At 42.6% G+C, this 23,561-nt stretch overlaps 1 protein-coding gene across 3 annotated transcripts in view; it reads right to left on the minus strand.

Moving 5' to 3' along the window:
* PRDM16 (PR/SET domain 16) overlaps window positions 1-23,561 on the minus strand; it is a 421,860-nt gene that overhangs the window by 16,886 nt on the left and 381,413 nt on the right. For 2 of the 3 annotated variants that reach the window (XM_032763751.2, XM_032763749.2), the window contains exons 6-12: window positions 22,030-22,225; window positions 19,605-19,752; window positions 18,817-18,970; window positions 12,943-14,344; window positions 8,661-8,748; window positions 3,238-3,407; window positions 1,719-1,796 (exon numbers count right to left, since the gene is read on the minus strand). In XM_032763751.2, coding sequence (XP_032619642.1) covers window positions 1,719-1,796; window positions 3,238-3,407; window positions 8,661-8,748; window positions 12,943-14,344; window positions 18,817-18,970; window positions 19,605-19,752; window positions 22,030-22,225 — 2,236 coding nt within the window. The remainder of the gene's footprint in view (window positions 1-1,718; window positions 1,797-3,237; window positions 3,408-8,660; window positions 8,749-12,942; window positions 14,345-18,816; window positions 18,971-19,604; window positions 19,753-22,029; window positions 22,226-23,561) is intronic. The other variant, XM_032763750.2, reaches the window with a different exon arrangement.

Below are 23,561 nucleotides of genomic sequence, written 5' to 3' on the forward strand. Positions count from 1 at the left end.
AGTCAGGAACAGAACCCACACCTCCCAATTTGCTAATTCCTGCTCTAACAATACTGCTTCTGTATTCATGCATGTACATTTATATCTCTGGGTCTGTGTTTCATGTAGGTGGTTTTGTTTATGTTTGTGTGCATGTGAGTTTGAATAATCCAAATTACAAGCGTGAACACGGGAACTGCTTAAATAGTCAAAAGAAAAGTTGGAACAACAAGAACAAAGAGAAAGTCCTGAGAATCAGCCAGGTCCCTTTACCCAGACAAAGTCAATGTTTGCTAAAAGAGCTTTCAAAACAATTATTGTTGCTAAAGTTGGAAATCGCAGTTCTCAGAGAGCAAAAGAAAATCAATGATAATTAAAGTCTTCTGTAAACATAGCACTAACTCTCAGGAGTACTATTCCAATGCAACATTGTCCAGAAGTCAAACCTCTATTACAAAAAAACACACACACAGCTCATTTTCTGGGAGAAGACCAGATCAAATAAATCTTTATTTTCCTAACCTTTGTTAGGTTGCATGTCTCCTTTTTTGGAAGAAAACTGGACTCACAATCTGTGCGTAAGCTGGAGCGTGCATTTTGGTGAAACGGGTGTGGAGTGAATATCAGTATTCATTCACCTCATATCAAATAATGAAATTGAAGAATTAGAAGAATAGTGAGTGGTTACAAAATATATGCCATTTTAGAGAGGCCTTACAAATAATTCTTTACTTAATGCTTACAATCAAAATTTAACTCTTCTGGAAAGGTGGCTTCACTTAATCTTAATGGCTTCATTTTGGCTTCACCAAAAATGTCCAGTATGTTTGACCAGATGGCCATTTGCTGTTCCTAAAATTGTGTATGTTTGCCTTTATATGGTCAATATCACAGGTCTCTGTAGTTAGCGTAGAGATCCCCATGGTATTAATTACTAAAACACCATTATCACAATGAAAGTTACCTGAATTGTTGATATTAATGATAAGCCTCAATAACAGTAACCAAGGCTTGTTCTGAAAATTCTGATAAATATTATGATAAACCTTGGTAAGGACACAACTTGTCCTTCGCTCGTGTGAGCTCAGTTTTGCATGTACATATGCCTACAAACATTTTTTTTTCTAAAGTTTTGTGAGCAACCGAAGTTGAAATTGAATTGGAAAATTGAAAGGAAAAAAAGTTTAGCAAATTTTCCCACCATCATTTTTCAGTGAAAAATATAACTTTTCCAATTAGTTCTACTAAATTTTCAAACATTTGCACCAAGTGGATTTTGCGTACAAAGTTTCTAGCACTTGAATGTGCTGGGGCAAACAGGTATAAAAAGGGTGCGTGTGGGTTTGCACATGTGCCATTTTAAATCAGGCCCTTTGCTTATGATAACCAATACTTTCAAACTGACTAAGTTCATATTTATTTACGTATTTAGATTTCAAACAAGATATACAAAAAAGGCTCAATAATCTGTTATTTAAGGCATCTCTGGCAAACATTAAAAGAAAACTAACCTGGCTAAACCCAACAGCTAGCTCACTGACAACCCCTACAAAACAGTTGGAGACAGTCTTCAGCTCTCATTGAAGTGAATGGTTAATGACAGTGTTAATCACTACGTGTAATACAATGTTACTACAGTATTGTGCAGGGCTAACTTTATTGAAATCAGTGGAATAGCACAGTGGTGAACCAGACTCTCAACATGTAGGGAAGGGATATTATCTGGGCAAGAGTATCACCTGTAGGGTTGTTCTCCTGTGTGAGTCCGAAGATGCCTTGTCAGATTCGCTGACCGGGGGAAGATCTTACCACAGTACCTAGGAAGGCAAAAGTCAAAGTAACTATGAGTGCCTTAATGCTCTGCAATACTTCATAACATTTTGTATCACCCCATACTCTCTATCCCTCTGTCACTTATTTTGGTAACATTCCCAAATGAGAACATTATCCTTTCTCAAATTGACCTGTGCAACAACACACTATTAAAGTGCAGGAGAAGCTGGTACAATCAGTTGCATTTAAGATGCAGACTAAAAGGAAAAGGGCAAAAGACAATAGGTTATGCTCAAATGCTGAGAACGAATAGGAAGGCGGGATCAAATACCCATCTTTACATGACTATAAATTACCATTGTCTGGAAGAACTACTGAAGGTGCGACCATCTGCTTCGAACCAGGTGGTTCAGCTTTAGGAGGCGGTAAGAGACCAGATAGCAGGAAAATAAGAAAGGGAACTGGATTTCACAACAAACACAAAAGGAGGAGTGGATATATTTACACACACAGAATGCACCACGATAATAACAAATAAAGCTTTAAAATTCTGCCACTGCAAAACCTGACAGTTAATGTTTCCATGTGGGGAACATGAACCAGCGTGGATTTACGTGATGAATAACAGAATCCAGGGATTTCTGAATACTTTAGCAAAATCTTGGACTAAAGACTAGATGTCAATTTGGACAAAATGGATGCATCCACCCTCCCAAAAATGCAATGAGAATTGGCACAAAAAATTGGTAATTGCACATAAAAATATGGGTGTGTAGACACAGATGACTGTTACTCAATATGCAGGGTCGGCACAACCCAGTAGGTGACCTAGGCGGTCACCTTGGGTGCTACCATTTGGGAGGCAGCGGCCGGATCTTCAGCCACCCCGGTCGTTGGCAGTATTTCGGGGGTAGGACCTTCTGCCGCCTATGTCGGGGGCGATATTTCAGGGGCGGGACCTTCCACCTCCTAGGGCCTCAAAAAAGCTGGCGGCACTCCTGTCAATATGCATGCTCAGATATGGGGTTTTGCAGATGGAATGGATCCAGAAATATTTTTGTGGCTATGCCTACATTTGACATATTGCTGCATAAAATATCATTTTAAGTGGCAAAGTTTTGCATAGTTGAAGCTACAATGAGCTTGCATTATAAAGCCTTATTTTAGCTGCCTCCCCCATCCCCCCAATAAATTTGGTTTATAAAATTCTCTTTGGCCTGAGAATTGCTAGATTAAGGCTATAGGTAAAAGGAGGATGGTGAATTTTCTTCAAACAAAACCAAACAGTTTTAGAATTAATGTGTCACCAGAATCCTCTTCTCAGATTCTGCTCTGTGTATCTTTTCTTCACACCCCAATGGAGATGGGTAACTCCTCTACGTGCCCCATAACATGTCTGTATTGGACGTTGCCTTAACAAGTATGGAATCAAACTCCCAAACGAAGCATCTCGGGTTAGTTGTACTGACAGTGCCTGTCCTTTACCTGCAGGTATAGCGCTCCTTGCCCTTGCGCAGGATGGGGTCTGACAGCGTAGGGGGCGGAGACCGGAAGTTGAAGGAGTGATGTGGGAGGGGCTGCAGGGATGCGCTGGTGTCTGCTTTCATAGCCGCAAAACTTTCCAGTTTCTCTGTCATGGTTTCTATGGCTGACATCTGTTTGTACAAGTAGAGAAGGCATGTTATGAAAAGCCACTGAAAGAAGAATGCTGGAGGCACAGAACATGTTTCTCAGCTGTACTGTGTGTTTCTGAGGCTACTGCAGGCTCTAGCCCACACCCTCAGAAGCCAGCTCCACAGAGTAAAATAGATTCACTTAAACCCAATCAGTGCCCTGGGAAATAATTAACCAGGCTCTGAGAAATCAGCTGAAGATTCAGCTGATAAAGCCAAGCTTGGCTGTGCAGTAAGCATCAGAATTTAGAAGCTGTATCAGGCACATTTCTATCATCTGCTATGCCCATATATTGACTTTTGGCATTAATAACAATCTCAGAATGCACTTGGCTTCTCTCTCCCCCTATCTAACTGAGGCTCAGGGCGGTGGCAGTGAAACTAGATAAAAGTGTTGAATGCAGAAGTTGTAGAGCAAACACTTCCCTCAAACACAAAACAAACACAGGCTGGGAATGTAGCATACAGCATTTTATTTTTAACAGAGCATCCACTACACTTACAGTCTCACTAAGGACTTCAGAGGGAGAGCGAGAGACAGACAACCCCAGCGTGAAGAGGGAAGGAAGGTTTCAGACTGGAAGTGGCTCATAGGGAGGAGGCAGGAGAATTCGAGATGTATGGAGGAGGAAAGAGAACAAGTGAAGGAGTGATTTCCAGCTATGGAGAAGGGACAGAGCCGAGGCTGAGCTTGGAGGAGTGAAGAGAGCAGACGGGGAGTAGGTGGATGTGAGATCAGAGCTAGGATGGGGTGAGTCCCCAGAGAGTTTTGAAAGTTAAGAGGGCAATGTTTTAATTAGACACAAAGAAGGCTAGGAAGCCAGTAAAGGCGGTGAAAGGGTGGGTGTGATATGGGCCCATTTCCTGGAGTGGAAGAGAATTCCAGCCAAAATATTCTGGGCTCCTTGCAGTTGAGGGAGTGCAGGCTTAGAGAGGCCATAAACTCCATGTTTTAAAAACCTACAGAATGGCGGGGTGGGGGGAAGGGGATGCAGGATTGGAAGATTCAGAAAGTCACAGTGGCATGACACAGTGTATGTCTACACGGCAATTAGACATATGTGGCTGGTCTGTGCCAGCTGACTCAGGCTTGTGGGGCTCGGGCTAGAGGGTGGTTTAATTGCGGTGTAGACATTCAGGCACAGGCTGCAGCCCAAGCTCTGGGGTCTCCCACTCCGCAATGGTCACTGCTCTATGAAGAAGGTGCTGAGCAGGGATGGACAATACTAATGGGTCTTTATCATCAGTAATTTCTAGGATTTATGGAAGCTGATTCATCAATGGCTGTCAGATCATCCAAGAATGGAATCGGGGCACTGGAACAATTTGTATTGTGGGGGTGCTGAGAGCCATTAGCCAAACTGTAAACCCTGTACATGATGGAAACCACTTCAAGCCTAGTTCCAGCACCTCTTCATTGGATTAAATCACCAAAGTGTGATGGATAAACAGACCCAGGGGACAGCATATAAATCCAGTCACATGCAAAAATAAATATGGAAAAAAGCAAAATGAAACATTGTTACTTTCATTAGAATCAAAAGGCTCATGCAGAAAGTCCCAGGGAGAAATTCAGTTTAGAGGAACTGGCCAACATTAACATTTGTTTCTCCACTCACGAGGATTCTTTCAAGACACCAAACTGAAAATTTGGGTGAAACAAACAAGCAAGCAATAAAACTGCCTCCTCACTGCAGATTACATCATAAAGAAAAAGTGAGTGATGCGGGGAGTGGGATCCTGTGAGCTGGAGAGCCAGACGCAGAGCAGGGGAGACCGTGAGTGAGCGGAAGGGAGTAGGAAGCCATATATCAAGACCTAGATGCTCCAGTGTACAGGAAGGGGTGACCTTTTGCACGTTTACACTATATTAAAGTGGGCTGATGGAAATGAGAGCCAAGATATTGTTTGACGACCAGCCATAAACCTTAAAAAAAGAGGAACAGTAAAGCCATTTTTTGTTAATAGAGCCACAGCCCGTTACCTGGAGACTCACAGCCTATGATAAATAGTAAGTAACACTTAGCACCAGCTATTTGAAAAGGTTACTTGAGCATTTACAGCAATAGTCCTGCCCTAGCTGCCACTCATGTAACAAAACCATCATGTTAAAACGCTATCCGGATCTTTCAGAGCCGTGTCACTTTGTCCTTTGCTGGAATACCTGGAGATATCTTTTGTTGTGCCCTGTTCTTTAGGCACTTAGTCAGAGATGTTTGCTAGCATGACAGCTGTGGGCTTATTTTAAAATTCTAAACACGGGTCATGGCCTCTCTAGTGGCAGAGGTGCTTTGTTATTTAGGGAACAAGTGACTGGTATAATAAAAAAGAAAGGAAGAAGAAAAGAAAGTTAACAGGTGGGAAAGGGTTTGCCATTAAGTAATCATGAAGTCATACCATTTATTTATGTTGTCTAGAGGTTCGTTTAAAATAGACAATGACAGACTACCTGAAATCATTGGAGAGGGGCTGCAGAGAAATACTGGATGAGAAACTAGAGCTGTATGGAATTCACTTGGCTTTAAGGGAGAAAAGCCTTTTGCATGTTCCATCTGTACCACACATTAGGGCTCAATTCTAAAGGCTCCACTACCCAGAACTTCCTAAAAGGTCAATGGGACTATTCACATCAGGAATGGCTGCAGGATCAGGACCTACAGTAGGAGTGAAATCAATTTATTTCTTGGTTGGGTTCCAGTTCAGAGAAATACTGAAATAAATACACATGTGCATCTAGATTAATATGGCTTATTATGGCTGTAAGAAGAGCAGAGACAAAGACATATAAAAACCCTTTAATGCATGGGACTTAGGCAAACAACATCCCTGACATTAAACAGGTGGACAGTATGGATGAATTCCACACAACTGTAGATAAAAGCGTCTTCTCTGTCTGCTTCCATCTATAAGATCAGATTAACTACATAACAATATGGTCATTTAATTATTCCGATCAGAATGAATTTACAGCTCACGATTAAATATCCTTTGTACAGGAACCTATTGTACTTTTTAAAAAAGTACTTATCAGGAAGTTTCAGACTGAGCAATATTTAGGTTTTAGACTATTTTGTGTAATAAGCTATTAGAGATAACCAGGCCTTCCATATCTTTTTTTTTTTCCATGGGAAGAGGAGGGGGTCTGGATTTCATGAACAATGTTAATAGCCTTCCACCCAATGCCTGCTCTTATTCGGGGCTTGTAAATTTCTCACCGTCTTGCTGGACCCCGGCTTTGCCTTGGTAGCTCCTCCCTGCTATCAGATCCTTTACAGGCAGATATCCCCACTATTCTAATTCACACAAACACAGGATGTTCCTGACTAGCCTGCCGCTATTATCCAGCTAGCTTGAAGGAAAAATCAGGGGAAGTTATTAACCAAACTCTCGGGCTGATGCGAAACAATGAAGGAACTAAGTTTAGCCGTGAAAGCAGCCAGTATCCAGCTTTCACAATCCCGTGGGTTATTTATTCAAGGTGGGAAATGCTGTCAGAAGAGAACAATGCACGTAAATATAAATGAGACTACAATAGTGACCACAGAGCTCAGCTCACAGAGCGTTTGGAGAGAGCAAATGAGGGGAGCTGGTGGCTATCACATAGAAAAGGACACTATGGCAGTATGGCAGAGTTGACTGTATTATCTCTAAAGAAGCAATGAGTCACACAGAGCATCAGAGAAATGCTAAATGATGGAGGTTTTAGTTTGTACTTAGCCAATGAGTTTTACATGGGCCTGATTTTCACTGACAGTCACTCTGGGGTTAGGGCTTACTCATGCCTTTTAAGCACAGTTCTGCACACTGGGCCCATACTACACCCAGCACAGGGCACCGCAAGTGGCTGACTTTGGCCCCTCTTCCTCCCCTTCCCATTTGAGATGTCTTGCATCTTAATGAGGCACAGATTACTCCTGGGGGAATTCCGCGCCACTGCGCAATGCAGAATTTTGCAGAAATTAACATTGTGCATGCAGAATTTCCTTTCCCCTAGAGAAATGCACTGCAGTTCTGCTAGCCTCCACTAGGGGTTGCTGGACTTGGCAGAGCCCAGCTCGCACATAGAAAATACTGCCGGGGGTGTGCGGTGGAGAGGGAGCTAGCGGGTTCCCGGCAGCTGCAGTTCCCAGCATGCCCTGAGGGAAGGTGAGGGCGGCGTGCAGGAAACTCTGTGCAAGCCCTGGACTGAGCATCAGGCTTTTTCTCCCTCTGGATCCTTGGGCTCTGCAGGGGAGGGGGCTGGGCGTCTGGGAAATGGGGGCCTACAGCTGGGTTCTGGGGGGGGAGGGGTGCCGGTATCTGGGCTGGGGTCCCCACAGTTGGGCTCTGGAAGGAGGGGGTTCAGGTGTATTGGCTGGAGGAGGCTCTGCAGATGGGTTTGGGTGGGAGGGGTTGTGCGTGTCTGGCCCCCTGGCTGGGCTCTGGGTGGGGAAGGGGGCAGAGAAACGGCAACTGGGTTGTCATAGGGGTTTCTTTAACTCTCTACTCCTGGGGGAAATTTTCTGTGTGTCTGTATTGTTACAGACATACTTGCTGACAGGTATTTTGAAATAAATTACAAAAATACTTGAAATTGGCATGATTATGTATGTTATTATGACAATTAAAAATTGCAGAGTTTTAAAATATTGTGCATAGGATTTTTAATTTTTAGGTGCAGAATGTCCTCAGGAGTAACCCCTGGAGCAGTTTCTGTAACATTGCCCAATGGTTGTGCAGGGGCTCAAGGGAGTAGGGCACAATCTTGTTCTTAGTAGCAAATACATTCTTGAACTAACTGTATCAGGAAGGCCTGATTCTCCCCTGCCTGCAACTGGTGCAATAGTTACAGGGGTGTAAATTGAGCACTGTAAAATGCTACTGTTCTGATTTGGTAGCATCCTACTCCCACTTCGCACTGGTTTAAACTACTGCATAAGGTGCAGGGCAGTGAAGAATTAGACCTGCATTTTGGAAGAGAAGGAAGCAAGAGGTTAGACGGGCCCTTGCGGGCTGCCCAGCCCTTTCTCACTTGGACCCTGGCAAGATGAATTTGGTTAGTACTAAAGGACCAGTAGGGTAGTGATTCCATCATGCTAAAATTGGGTATGAAATTACTTTGCTTTAAAACTGAGTGCTGGAAAATACTGTCAGGCTCAATCAAGGAGGTATGAACAAGGTGATCAAAATGTCACATCTCCATCTCTAATTTCTTGGCATCCTATCAACACTGTATTGTGATTCTCCTGGTCTTACCTGCGGGTGAAAAAGCAGCGGGGAAGGTCGCAAGTACTTCTCCTTTAGGGCACCCACTGGGTCTGTCACCTTCCGCTTCTCCACCCTGCTGGACAACAACACAAAGGGTTACATACCCTACAGGGCTGTAAACGGGGAAGAAAGCTAACAATAACAAGTCACTTGTAGAGCAGTTGAAATGCATTTAAAGACTATGTTTCTCGTAATAAACACACCTTACCACCCCTTTACATGGGAATCGCAAATGTGATCCCATAAAGCACACGGACAGCAGTTCTTTGAGAGAACAGGCTAAGCTCATGCTTTATATTTTGGGATCTACCTTACAACACACACCACAACTGTTGTGCTAGTGATGAACAAAAGAGTTAGATGTGCCCACTCAGGAGTGTCCTGGTGCCTTTGCTGCATCGATATGCCACCTGTGCCCTAAAAGGTTCATTGCTGTTGTGGAATGTTCTGATTCAAAACCACATGTGCTGCCATAGCTAAGTACAAGACAGAGAAGCTACTAAGTCTGTGGCAGCCATAGCAAGGAAAGACCTTTGCCCCACTTTGTCTTCATCTTATGGTTCACGGTGGGCCTTATTCTGCAGCCCCAAAGTGTGCTAAAATCCAGCTGAAATAATTAGATGTTTTGTATTTATTTCCTCTCTTGCAAAGCTTAGGTATAGTTCACATTGGCTTTGTTTGGTAAATGCGTATGACCAAAATTTTCAAAAATACGAGCTGAAACTTTGGCTCCTCAGGGTGTATCTACATAGGGAAGTTGGTATGCAGGGAGCTAGGGTGTGAATTTAAAGAGCACTAGCTTCTCTGAACTAACTCTCTGTGTGGACACTCTTAATGCTCACTGAGGCTGCCCTCAGGCAGTTTAGCTTAACACACGTCCCAAGTGTATTAAGCTGATGCACACAAAGATGCTCTTAGTGCATAATAAGAGTGTTCACATAGGGAGTTAATGCAGAGTAGCTGATGTCCACTCGCACTAGCTACTGTGGGCTTCTTCACCCTGTAAGCAAGCCCTAAATCGACATTCAGGCTCCTAAGAGTTGGGTTTTCCAAAATGCCTAAGTGACTTAGGAGCACAACCTCACTGAAGTCACTTAGGCTCTTTTGAAAATCTCAGGTTTAAACACCTAAATATGGATTTAGGAGCCCGACTTTAGGCTCCTATTTTTCAAAACACTGGCCTTAATGTCGTTACATCATAGATTTGCAGTGAAACGACGTGGTGAAGTCACCCAGCAAAAGTGTGAACTAGACCATTTGCTGGGAGAATAATGTTATGGAAAATAATGCCTAGAAATGCAGCTGCATCTTTCAAACCTTGGACTAGATTCTATCTCCATTACACCAGTGAAAATCCAGCATTATCATAGTGACCTTAATTACATTTCTCCAGTATAAATGAAAAGAGAATCTGCTGTTACATCTCAGCCACTTGGTACATAGTTTAAATTGCCAACAGAGTTTAATCCAAATGAGGGGCAAAGTTCTTCCACATTGCTATTGAGTGTATTCATTTAATCTGAAGCTGTTCTTTCTAGAGGGGAAAGGAAAAAGAGGATCTGAAACTTAGTCCCAATTATTATTATTTATTTTTTAGTGATTTGGACATAAAAATCATGAACTGAGACATTTTTGCTTAAAAAAGACAAATTGTAGAAGTAAATTTCAAACTGATCAAGTGTAAAATGGCAGATATATTAAACTGCAGCTAATAATGGTGCAGCCAACTCAGCCTTCCTTCCTCCATGAAGGGCTGAAATTAGCTGAGATGTATTCATTCGGGGAAGTACCTTCTTGAGCTGCCTAGAAGGTTTCCCATGAAACAACCCAACCTGTATCCAAAAAAATGAAAAAAAAAAACCATTCACATGAGGCCCTGGGTGAAGCAATATCACCCTCTGCTCAGCTCTGGCACCTTCCAATGCCAAGCACTGAACACAGGAAAGGGCAGATCTCCCTGTCAGAGCCAAATTCCACAGTGACTAAAGGATTAAGCTGATCTTTTCAGCCCAGTGCCTGAGAACATTACCTTAACAAGGCTGAGTTGAAAATTGCACTGATTTCAGGCTGTCTGGCTGCATTAAATTATATCATCAAGAGAAAATGTCAAGGACTTAAGCTGCCTGGGGGGGAGGAGGGGGGAAGGGAGAGGGGGGAAGAAAAAAAAAAAGAGGAGCCAAATGATGTGAGAGAGTCTGATAAAGTTTAGAAACAAAATATTTCCATATTTTTTCAAGCTAGGACTTGGAAGCTTTGCTGTTTAGCTCATTACATCAGAAGTCTGATTTGCAAGTGACTCCACGACTGACTTTCTATTTTAATATCTTACTAAAACTATTTGCATCCCATGGAATGCAGCAAATGACACCCTCATCCTTCACTTACGCCTGTCTTCTGGTCCTTTAGAGTTTTCCCGAGCCTGCTATTTTAACTGGCAAGTGCATTTTTCAACCTTTGTTATTTTAGCATTCCTTCTGAGAATACCCAGAGGTGGTGGAATACTAAAATGATTCTCAGCTCCCACCCAATCCACTTTATTTATTGTCCAGACATTTTTACAAAAATAAACACTGGACTATTTACATCATCACTTATTTTCCTGGAGGAGCATGATCATGATAGGTGCCAAACAGAATATATTATATGTCCCAGGTCGTAGAGCAGCCTTCTTTCCACCCCAGACAGTAAGCATGTAAGTAAGCAATGCAGTATCAGCACTGAAAGTGCTGGCGAAGAGACTGGGGCTTTCTTAACAGCAAAGCAATGAGGGCTCACTAATCCTCATCCTAGCTGACAGCTCTTTGGCCTGGTTAGACATTGACATCATTTTTTCCCACACTTATCAGCCATGCAATAGCAGCAAGGCAGTGCATAGCAGGTGTTTGCCCGGGCTACCCTTCCTGAGCACATGGACAAAGTGCTCTGGGACCCTTGCGCCAGCAGAACTTTGAATCCCTTCCATTAAAAGGAGTGTGCCCAATAACGTTCTGAGACTGGGTTAGTACTAGATTTAGTTTTCCTCACCACCTCTTCTTGGAGGACCAGTGTAGGTGCATAGCCATGTATTGGATGCTCCAGTTTCCATGCAGGAAGCAATATAGAGACAAACCACTGAACCTGTGCAGCCAATCTGGAAAATGGAAGCTGAAAGCCCAAATTCATCATTTGCATAATGCAGTGGCCCCAATACCCATTTTAACTGTAAGTGCCTGATTTGGTGCCTAGATCACAAATCTGATGCACCAACTTACTGCAGGTGCTAAAAATTAGCATTTCCCACTCCACAATGATTGAAGTAGCATGGTACAGCAGGAAGATACCAGGGATATTGCTGGCACTGGGTGTTAATGGTGCCCATTTTCTGTAACTGGAGTCTCTACAGGTTTTTAGTGTTATAAAAACTTTTAAAGGGCTCTAAAATAAAAGGACTCAAACCTTCACTGTCAGTTGGAACCCAAACTCGCTCTTTCTGGAGGCTCAAGAACCAGGTTGGTTATTTTTTTTTTTCCTACAAAGCTTTCACATGCTCCCTGGGTTCAGCTAGTACCAGGGGTGAAACACCATGAATAAGGCTTTCCTCATTGGCTGAGACCAGGAAGCACTTGAAACCTTGTACAGAAGACATGCTTGCAAGATTTGCAGACGAGAAAGTTTTGGATAACAATCATGCGGCACTTAGCATTTACATAGTACTAGTGACTTGTAGATCTCAATGTATTTTGGAAAGGTGGGTATAAATCATTATTCCCATTTTTACAGACAGAATAAATAAAAAACAAGGTGAAGAGACTTGCCAACGGCCATAAAAGAGGTCAGTGGCAGAGCTGGGAATACAACCTATGCCTCCTAACTCTCAAAGTATTCTCGGCTCATGAGAGTAAAGGTTCTGACATACTTCAGAACTGTTGCATTCTTATCTGAATCCAATTCTTTGGAATTCAGCCAATATGAGATGCCACCTTACTGTTGGCTAGGAGGTCTCTTAAATGGGCCATGCTCCTTCTTGTTGAAATAGGAATATGACCCTTTCCTTGGATGCCTCTGGATAACATCAGTGATTATTCTTTTCAGTTATACAGCCCTTTTCATTCACAAATCTCTAACTGCTTTAACAAAAGAGCGCAAGTACAATCAAATGTAGCATGCTTTTACTGAATCATTATTCTCTTTTTTCCACCAACCCCCCACATCTCGATCTGCCTTCAGTCATGAACCCCACCTTTGAAATGAGCCTGTTGGAAGAAATGATTAAGGCAGGGTATGTTAATACCTGTATATGGGGTCCATGAAAAAGGGTGATGGCTTAGCATAATGCAGGGATGGCTGCTGACGGAGCTGAGACTGAGAAATCTTGGGTAGTACGTCACTGGCCATTAGTTTCCTTTCCCCATAGATGTGGTTTTTCCGGGGCTCCCTCCCTCCATTCTGGCTGGCTCGGATGCGGTTGCCGATGCTCAGATCCAGTGGCTGTTCCTCCCCACAAGATGGGGCTGGCAAGACCTTGGGTGGTGGCAAGATTGGCTTAATCTCTTTTGGTTTTGTGGTGAGATCAAAGGGAGACTCTGAGCTGGTGCTACCCACTTTGTGAAGGTCCCTGGGTGACTTTGGTTCTGCCTTGACCAGCAAGTTGTGATTGAGGGTCCGGTCCGTAAAAGGATACAGTGAATGGGGAAAATTGGGGAGGAACTGAAATGGGAACATGGAGTGATATGGGAGGGAACCTATCTTCTTTTCCTGCATTCCCATAAAGCCAGGGCCGAAATATTTCTCTGCAATAGAGGCAATAGCTTTTATAGAGTCATTGGCTGCCCCCGTCGTGGGTAGCAGCTGCTCTTCTGGGGGAGGGAAGAAGGAGTGCTGAGAATAGAAAAGGGGCAGCTCGTTCACATTGTTGGTGGAACTGGTGGACACAGAACTGCTGACAAAATCTGGCTTGTTCTCAGTCTGTTTGCTTTTATCTTTCATTTTGTCCCTGTCACTCTCCACGTCGCTCTCCAGGTCAGAGCCAGTGCCAGTGGTGGTATCGAGGTCTGTGCCTGTGGTCGTGTTGACATCCTCGAAGTCGCTCCCATCAGACATGTCGCTGTTCCTGGCTTTTAGCTTGTCCAGGTAGGAGTTTTCCAGGCTGCTTTCAAATTTCTCCTCCCCTGAGATGGGCTGATTGCTGTTGCTCACCGCAGAAATTAGAGGCAGTGCCGGGTTCCCCAGGGGGCTTGGAAGCTTTGCGTCTTGGGTGTGGTTGAGGGGACTCTTGAGCAGCGGAGTGGGAGGCAACAAAGGGGGCCTGGGGTATAGAGAGGGAGGAAAAATCCCTGGGAATCCTGGAGTAAGGGCAGGAAATGCTGGGGGAGCAGGCGAGAATGGAATACCCGCTGGGTGAGGTCGGGATGGGAAGTAATCATTGAAACCGAGGCTGGCATGGTTGAGGTTGGGTGAGGGTTTGGATTTGTCCATCATGGAGGTGGGCGTTAAAGGTAGGCCGGGGGCAAAAATCCCCCCTGGGTTGTAATGGTTCTTGCCCTCGCAGAAGCGCCGGTGCTTGTTGAGAGAGGAGGTAGTGCTGAACATCTGGCCGCAGTCCTTGCATTTGATCTGGGTGCGACAGTCCGCGTGCATCCGCTTGTGGCGGCAGAGGTTGGAGAACTGCGTGTAGGATTTGTGGCAGACCTCACCTAAAGCATCAACAGAAACCAAAAACAAAAACAATATGAAATTAATATGAAATTGCTTCGATCCTGGGATGAGCAGCTTTGTGGGTTTTTCTCTCCCCACTCTCCACCTAACCCCTCTTTCCTCATAGAGTTAAACAAATGAGGAGGAGCAGGCTTGTGGGTAAGCCACTGGTCTGTCAGATCTGCCTTCAGCTACTGGTTCTATCTCAGACTCTCTGCATGACCTTAAGCAAATCACTTAATATCCTTGAGCTTCAGCTTCTCATTTATAAAATGGGGATAATAATTCTCCTTTTGTCTGCCTTGTCTATTTGGAATATAAGCTTCTGGGCGCAAGGTCTGTCTCTTACTCTGTATTTGTACAGCTCCCAGCACAACAGGCTCCTGGTTGTGGCTGACACGTGGAAGCATTACTGTAATACAAATAAATAATAACCAACAAATTTCCCTGTGAAAAAGTTCCAAGGGATGCAAATCTCTCAACTTGCAGCTTTTCCCCTGCAAATCTTCAGAAACTCTGATGTAATGTGCTATTCTAGCTAAAGGATTTTTATTATTATTTTAAATGAAGATAATCATGCACTTTAATCATAATATCTATTTATATTAGCTAGTCTGCTTTCCCTGTAGTCTGGCATGGCAGGAAGTATTCAAGGCTGAAGGGAGAAGAACTTTGCCTCATTTAATCAAGTCTATCATTTTTTTTAAAATGCCATTAATAGTAAGTTACTGCTCCACGGGGATATTCTATAAATATTCCTCAAACCAGGGCACAGCTTCAGCTAGGAATGAGATGAGATATTGTGCTTGTTAAATTAATAGGGGCACCCTAGCAGTGGCAGAGTTAATGCTCTGTCAGCATTTTTCATACAGACTTTTAATACCAGGCTTTCAGAATATGACTTGCTACAACTTTTACCTGGAAGGACTCAGCCCTAGAGGGGCCAGGCATGGTGGTTCTGAGGAAGGAGGAATTAAACCCAACCTAAACTGTTTCACAAGTCCAAAGAAGTTTAACTTTTTGAAGTGTCCGTTCTGCACTTAACAATATTACTGCCTAGCACCTCTACTTTACCTTCTACCTGAGCACCTCAAAAACACCTTGTAAGCATAAAGGTGAAATTCACTCCCTATGCAGATTACCAGCACAAGACTTATCCACCACTCACATATACAGGACTTAAGCGGTGCAAAGGCTTTCAGCTGGCCCCCAGCACAGGGATAATGTTAGTGAATCAAGGCTTTTGCTGACTTTACAAGAGAGTTGTTATCACCATTTTACAAAGAGAGAAACTGAGGCAGAGCATGATTAAGTGAATTACACAAGTTAGTAGCCAAGAAGAATAGAATCCAGATCTCCTGACACCCAGTCCTGTGGCTTAAGGATGAGGCAATACTTCCTTCTGTGGTAGAGGCCTTTATGCCTGGGTTAGAAGTGATACCTTTGCTATCATTTATTATCTTCCTGGTTTACATCAGTACTTGAATGGAAGTGTCAAAGCACAGCAAGAGGAGCTGTTCTAAAAATATTTCCAACCCAGACAAATCCAAGCATCCTTGGAAAACTGACGAGGAAGACAGTTCTACTGAGATTTCAAGTAATGATCGGTGAAATGTCACCAGTTTGGCAATTCAGTACACATGAGCACTCAAAAATGCAGAAGGATCTCACAAGAGCAGACTAGTTCTCGCTGTGCTGGTGTTACTACAAGAACGGTCTTTCCTCATGGTATTTCAGCACTCACACTTCTGGCCCTGGATGCCCCTGAGAAGTGCAGAGGCAGCGCAGAACTGAAAGGACAAACAGCAATCCATGTTTTTATTTTTAAGATCAAAAAAGGTTAAAACTTGTTCAGTCCATCTCTAATTTCCAGTATTTACACCTTGATCTGTGGCAGTCTGTGCTTGTGTATATAGTATGATGATTTTTCTATACATTCTTCAACTAAGATTTTCAAAGGAGGATTTGGGAGTGGTTGATCGTTGCTTTGCTTTATTTATTTTTTAACTATTTCCCTGTTTTTTATCATTACTTTTTAAAAGGTATAAAGGGAAATGAATCCCAAACTATTTTCACTTAGGGCAAGTGAAAGCAATTATGGGTTTGTTTTATTTACATCAGAATTTGTACACAGGGATCTGCCAGAGTCTGCATAAAAAAAGAAGTTACAGGAACTTGCTCTGTGATTCAGCAGCTGCGCTGACACTCATTTTTACTGAGTCCAAGAGCCTGCCTGTCATTGGGCAGCCTCGGAACAGTGAAGTCAATATGCTGAGATATGCTGCAAAATGCTGCAATAAGTAGGCCAAGGTAAGGATGGAGCATCCATCCTTAACTCTGAATTTACCGGCTTTGACCGTTGCATCTCTGACTCTTTAGTTCTAGTGTGCAGGAGGGTTTCTCCCTGAATGCTTGCATCTGTAGGCCTCTGAGAGTGTTTGTATGTATTAAGAGAGCATGTATATGAGTCTGTGTGAACACAAGTGTTTCCATGTGTGTGAATTTATAACTCCCTCTCAAATTACTAATAATTTTTGGAGAAATGTCACATTTTTGGATTTATTGAAAAGATGTTTGTATATTTTTCTTTCCAGTGGAAAATTACCCCCTTTCTAATTTTAACTATGTCTTCTTTAGCATGTGCCAAAAGATGTTATATTGTGGTTTGGAAGAGACATAACAATTCATAATAAATAGCTAATCTACTTTAGAAAATTACATCAGAACAGAAAATGCAATTTTTGTAAACATTTGTTGGCTGAACATCGGGTTTGCGGGTTAGCATTATCCTTATGGTAAATGTGTTTAATAATGAAAATAAACAAGCAAAGTATAATCATCTCATGCAGAAAAAACGTATGGAAAGATGAAGGGTAATATTCAAGTTCGTCCAAAGAAAGGGATTGTTTTTTTCATTCTTTCATGCCCTAAAGAGTCCCTGCAACACCCTCAAAAGTTATGCAAACAGGCGTCTTTGTGCCGCTAAAGATACCAGAGTTAATTTCACCATTCCAAGGCAAGCAGGGCCTAAAAATACTTGTTTAAAAGCCCAGAGGTGTAATGATTTTGGAAATCCACATGGAATCTTGTCACTTGCTGTTCTGGGGTTTATAGTTTTAAAAGCATCAAAACCAACTTCCTTTATTATCCAGGCACAAGACTGCAAACATTTTCTATTAAACAGAAAGAAAAAGTTTTGCTGGGGACCCTGGGCCCAAGGTTCCCTAAAGCACAGTCAGCAAGTCCCCCACAGCCCCATTAACTTTTGTTACCTTTTACCCAGTTGTTAACAGATTTAATATTAACACCTATCACACGTGAACTGGGCAGACTCGTTCCCAAGTTATTTCAAACCTTAATATGGATGAGGAGAACACTTTACCCGTAATTGCTTTGGTAAGAGATTGAAGAGATTGTTAGAAGGAACAGTTCATTTCAATGTAGAAATATTACGAGATTCAAATTCTCTCTCTCTTTCATGTGCTAGTTGGCATGAGATGATAAGTGAAAGATCACATCATCATCTCTCTAGTTAGCCAAATGAGTAGCAACAGTATTTTGTATTTCCCCATTGATGCCCATCTGATGAGCTCAATGCACGTTAATGAATTTCGCCTTGCACCTACCATTGTGTACTGTTCCTGTTTGGGGAAATGGAGGCACAGAGAAGCTCAGTGGCTTGCATGATGGAACATCTGGCCTCAGCCTTAAAGCCAGGAACTGAACAGAGATCCTGTTTTGTGGTTTAACTACCTGGCCACCCTTTTTTTGTGAGATGAGTGGTAGCCACCAGAGCACCCCATGCATATTTCTGATGATGTAGAATACACCTTCCTGCACAGTTACCAAGGTACAAGGGGAACGATATAGATTAAAAAAACCCCCAAAGGCAACAAGAAATGAGCTGAGGATCTTTTGGGCATTCCCAGGGTAAATGATCCCTTTGGAAACACCCTCCTGAATACTACAAGGATGCAGCTAATTTGCAGTTTAAATGGTTGCAGAGTATTGCCTAGATTAAAGTTCTCTGAAATAAAGAAGAAAAAACTGCTTTTAAAAGTGCCTTTTTTCTGGTATGCTGCTTTCTCAAATTCTTCATCCTGATTGTATGATTTGAAGCCTCCCAGAAACACATTTCTATCAGGCTATTTATTTATGTCACCAACAGGACCATTACAAAAAGAGAGAGAAAGAAAAGAGATGAGAAAATGGCATCGCTGGGACTGCTGAGAGACTCAGCTTTTAACTTGTCAAGAAAGTCAAAAACTGCCATGAATGTTTACTGAAAAAACAAGGAGCATGCAAAAAAAAAATTTTTTTTTAAAAAATCGCTGTGGAATTTCATCTTGTGCTCTGACCTATAAAATTACAGCGGCTGCTCAACAGAGGTACAGCCAGTGCTGGGGGGCCCTTGCAGGATATGTGCAATTATAGTGAAAGCCAGGATTCTGTGATGGCCGTGACAACTTACATATGAAAGGTTTGACAGTACTGTGAATGTGCTTGTGTTGTTTGAGGCCAGACGAGGTGGCAAAGGTTTTGCCGCAGTCCGGGCAGGCATGGGCTCGTGCGCCAACGTGCTGGGAACGGATGTGCCGCTGGAGGTTGCTAGGGTCAGTAAACACCTGAGAAAATGAGAAAAGAGAAAATGCTTTTAGGGGACAGAAACAAACGTAGCAGTGGCAGAGGCAGGAGGGTTTGCTGACTATTGTTGTTTGTCGTAAGTATTCTCAGAATAACAGATTCTGAGTTCAGCAGTGCAGGATTTTCACCTTGCACTGCAAAGAGATAGCCGATACAATTAGTGCTGACTTGTATCACGTTAACCAGCTGGCACCCAACTCATGTCACCTTCTATGCCGTATATGATGTATCCAATTTTATACATAAAGTTTTGCTTCTGAATAGCTAAATCTATCTGCTTGACAACTCACATGCTTCACAGTGCTCACCTGGAATCTAAAGAACCTTGCAATGCCTGGGAAAAGGCTATGAGAATGGTTGCTTGCAGGTAGATTGGGTTCCACATCCAAGTTTACAGGACTGGGTTAAACTCCAGGCTGAGGAGTCTTTTCTTTGCTTCCTGTTACTCACGTTACCTTATTCTGAATTATGGTTACAATGGTCGTTCCTCAAGAAAGTAAAACCATGTCGATTGCCACTACGTTTGATTATTTCCGCTGAGTCGTTTCTCCAGCTCACCAGGTCTTTTCCTGGATGACACTGTGAACCCACGCTGCATCATGCCCTGAACCATACCTTCACACAGTTTTCACATTCAAATCGTTTGCCACTGTCATGTGACATCTGGTGACGAATCAGGTTTGATTTCCAGTTGAAAGCCTTTGGACATTGGTCACACTTGTACTCCCTCTCCTCAGTGTGGATGATCATGTGCTGCTCCAAGCTAGGAAAGAAAGAGAGCAGAGAATTCAGGCACACAGCCACAATAAATGAGCCAATGAATACTGTAGTCCTCCACTGGTTCTAATTTAGGGACAGGCTGAACAAGACACTTGCTGACAATGGAGCTAAGTTACCGTAATCCTGTTCTTTAGGGTCATAGTACTAAGGTAGTTTGAGAGAGACAGTGATGATTAAAGATGGTGACAGACAAACAGGTCAATAACCACTGTTTTTTCAGACCTAACTAGTTGACCTTGTGCTTGTCAGATAACATGACTTAAAAATCCTTTTAAAATAAAGTGAACAATGTATTAACAATGAAGGACGTCTCTAGGGAAATCTTCTTCTGTTTTTCCTGTTTCTTTTGGCATTTAATTTCACATTTGAAAACGGGCCCATTCTACCCTCCAAAGTTTATGTTTCATGAATTTTCTCCCTCAAAAAATGGACTCTGTTTAGTGTGAAAAAGAGAGAAAATGGACCCCAATCCTGAAGGTCCATGAGGAAAAAAACTAGTGACAGAGACTCCAGCAGGATCCCGGCAAAGGAAGACAAGATATTAGCTATTGCTGCTGAACCTATCATGTTACCATTTTCATGGGCACAAAGCCCGTAAACTTCCCCAGGACACTGGAACTCAACATTTGAAAGAAATGTGATAAGGTGCAAACACATTTCACTTTTAAATGTCAGACATCTTTTATTACTTAACTCGGTGATTTCAACGTCTGCCAACTAGCAGCTTCTCTCAAACCAGGACCATGATGGCAAACCCAAGTGGCTACTGGAATAGTGCCATTACAGAGATAGCTTTTCAGAGAAAGCTGTAAGCTGCTTTATTTCCCTCATGCCAAAAGTATTCTCTCTGCCTTTTCATCTTGAGTATGTGTGTCAGCAAGCAGCTCTCCTGCTGAGCCAGTAAACCAGGGGGTGACAGTAAAGGAAGTCAATGTGATGGGTGGTGGGATCGGTAGAAAGGGCAGGAAATTCCTCTATTGAGGATGAACGCAAAGTGTGGTAAAGAAGATTTACCCCATTGGCAACTCAAGTACCCAAAAAGCTGAAAATTTTTCACCCTGTAAACCCCATGATCCTGAGAAAGGAGGAACATTTGCAACTCCCATTGGTTTCAAGCATAGATCAGTGGGAGTTGCAGATACTCAGCTGTATAGATAAATTCCACAGAACTATAAGATTTAATTTTATTCTACGCATTCTTTCATATATAGTGCCACTCCCACACCAGCACAACCTGTTCTGTCCTTCTGGAATATTTTGTACTCTGGTATTACTGTGTCCCATTGATTATCCTCATTCCACCAAGTTTCTGCGATGCCTATTATATCAATATCCTCCTTTAATATGAGGAACCCTAGTTCACCCATCTTATTATTTAGACTTCTAGGATTGGTATACATTGGTAAAATTCATAATAAAGGGCTAGAAGTTGTCTCATACTTTAATGGTTACTAAAAGGAAGATACTAAATTGAAGATATCCTGTTTTTTCCTTCCGTTCTTTTCCCCCTCAATGAATTGTGTCTCATCCACTTCAGAACTGCTTGGAAAACAGAAAATATTTTTAAAGAAAATTTTCACTAAAAATATATTTTAACAATGTTTTGTTTTGACGGAAATTTTTGGATCACCTCTGTAAGATAGAGTAGGAGACAAAGGCACTTTTGTAGCCCTACAACAATGTTTCTCTGGTACAGAACCTTTCCTCATTGACTTCAATGGTGAAGGAAGGGGGCCTATTGAGATCCTTTTTTAAAATGGTCCTCATGCTGGGTTGACAGAACTGATCATCACTGCTTGTCCATGGAACTAGCATAGCATAGGGAGAGGCAGTACAATCATACCAGCCCTGCCAATGTGCCTCAGTCTTGACCTGACAAGGGGGAGGTGGAATTCAGTCACATGCCTGCTGCTGAGATGGCTAACAATCAGAGCAGACTATCAGGATGGATTTTCTAAGGCAGCGTGAAAATAGACAATGGATCATGACAGTGGACCCTAGGGCATGAACTGAGACCACAAACTCATTCAACTTGAGCTGACAACCAGCTGCCTGATTGCGAATGATTTTCTGAAACCCCCTGGTCGGAGCAATATTCAGAATGGTGGCCTACAGCTGAAAAGCCACAATCAAGTACCAATCCTAAGCCCTCCCACTCCCCCTTGATTCAGGCACTTCCAAATACTATTTTGTGTTGGATAATTTCTTCTAGCTTTCCACATCCCACTAGGTAGGTGAGTTACTGCTATCTCAGCAATACCTGTATTTATTGGGGAACATTCTCTCACAGTCTTTGCACTCATAGACCTGCCCGTCTAACCCTTCCTGTTTGATCTCCTCGTTCAGTGTCTCATACAGCGAATTGACGGAGTTGCAGGCATATTTCTTGTGTCGCCGCAGGTCCAGCTTTGACTGGAAGAGTTCATCGCAGTCCTCACAACGAAACGTGTGCTCTTCTAAAAACAGGAAGACAAAATAGTTCAATCTCAGCATTAGAGAGTCCCAAATAATTTCAATTCTTTTGAGCAACTATTTCGCCTGTAAATAAAATGGCATACATTGCACATAATCTGAACGTAGCATGTTTGCATGCTGCAGGTACAGAATGCACATCCATAAACTGGGCTGGTGCAGTTAATATCAAGCATGAATGGCATCATTACAAACGTCAAACAACCTGAAGAGACCATGGCTTTCAGATTGCTCTTTGCTACCGAAAAGTGCCTTGACCAGCAGCAGCTTGAACTCCCCTGTCTGCTTTTGGTCCTCAGCTCAGCTGACATCTACAGGAGTTACTGGATTTACACAGCATTGGGTTTTGGGTGTCTTTTTTATTTGTGCAATTAAATGTTTTTAAAAATACAAATAACTTTGTGGCTGTCTCCTGCAGTGGGCCTGCCAAGAGGCAGGAAGGAATGCTTTGCAAACCAGAAGGATTCTTGTCTCAAATAAACCTGTAAAAAGATGATAATTATATTTCTGCCAGGAAAAGCTCTTCTGCTTTAAGCCAAAGTGGAGAACACTCTTTTCAAGGGATTCCCTTTCCCTGAGTCCTCTAAGCTGGTTATGTAGCAGCCACAGTGCACTGTGAAGCAGGAGAAGTTCGAAATCAGAGCACCGTGCAGTGAAAAAAAAAAGAAGCCAAATTCTTTGTTTAAAAAAAAGATCTAATGCACATAATAAATTATTGTAGTCAAGGTCAAACAAATTAAAAAGAGGGCAGCTATTATTAAGTTTACAAGGCAGCATCCTGACCATAGTGCCAAGTCAAACAATCAGCGCAGAGCTGTAAATTTTCCAGGAGAACGACTTCTATGAGGGAGTTGGGACAATCCGTGGTTTCTCCACTCAGTAGTCAGCTTAAAACAGAAGCTTTTGAATGACCATTTAGTCTCTTTATGCTGGATTCCCTCCCTCCCCTTTCTCACTCCCCACTCTATTTCTGAAAGTCTTCTTTGCAATTCAAGTTTCATTCTCGCACTTCAAGAGCTTTGCTGCAAATTTAAAGCCTGTTGCAAGACTCGTTAACTCAAAAGGCATAATAAAAATATTATTTTTAAAAGGATAGAGCTGATAGTGAATCTCGTGATCTTGGCTAATATTGTTAGCATCTGTGGTATAAGAAAGGAGATGAGCAGGTGAAAGATAGGAAGCATTCCTATACCCTCCCTCTCCTGTCTGTACGAGTCTCTGTCTGCCCGGCACTGGTGTTTCTAAGATGTGTAACAAACATTTTATCTGATATCCTTGCTATAAGGTACACATGCTAATCGGCACAAACTTTTGCACAAA

The sequence above is a fragment of the Chelonoidis abingdonii genome, chromosome 23 (assembly GCF_003597395.2).
Source record: "Chelonoidis abingdonii isolate Lonesome George chromosome 23, CheloAbing_2.0, whole genome shotgun sequence".
Lineage (NCBI taxonomy): Eukaryota > Metazoa > Chordata > Testudines > Testudinidae > Chelonoidis > Chelonoidis abingdonii.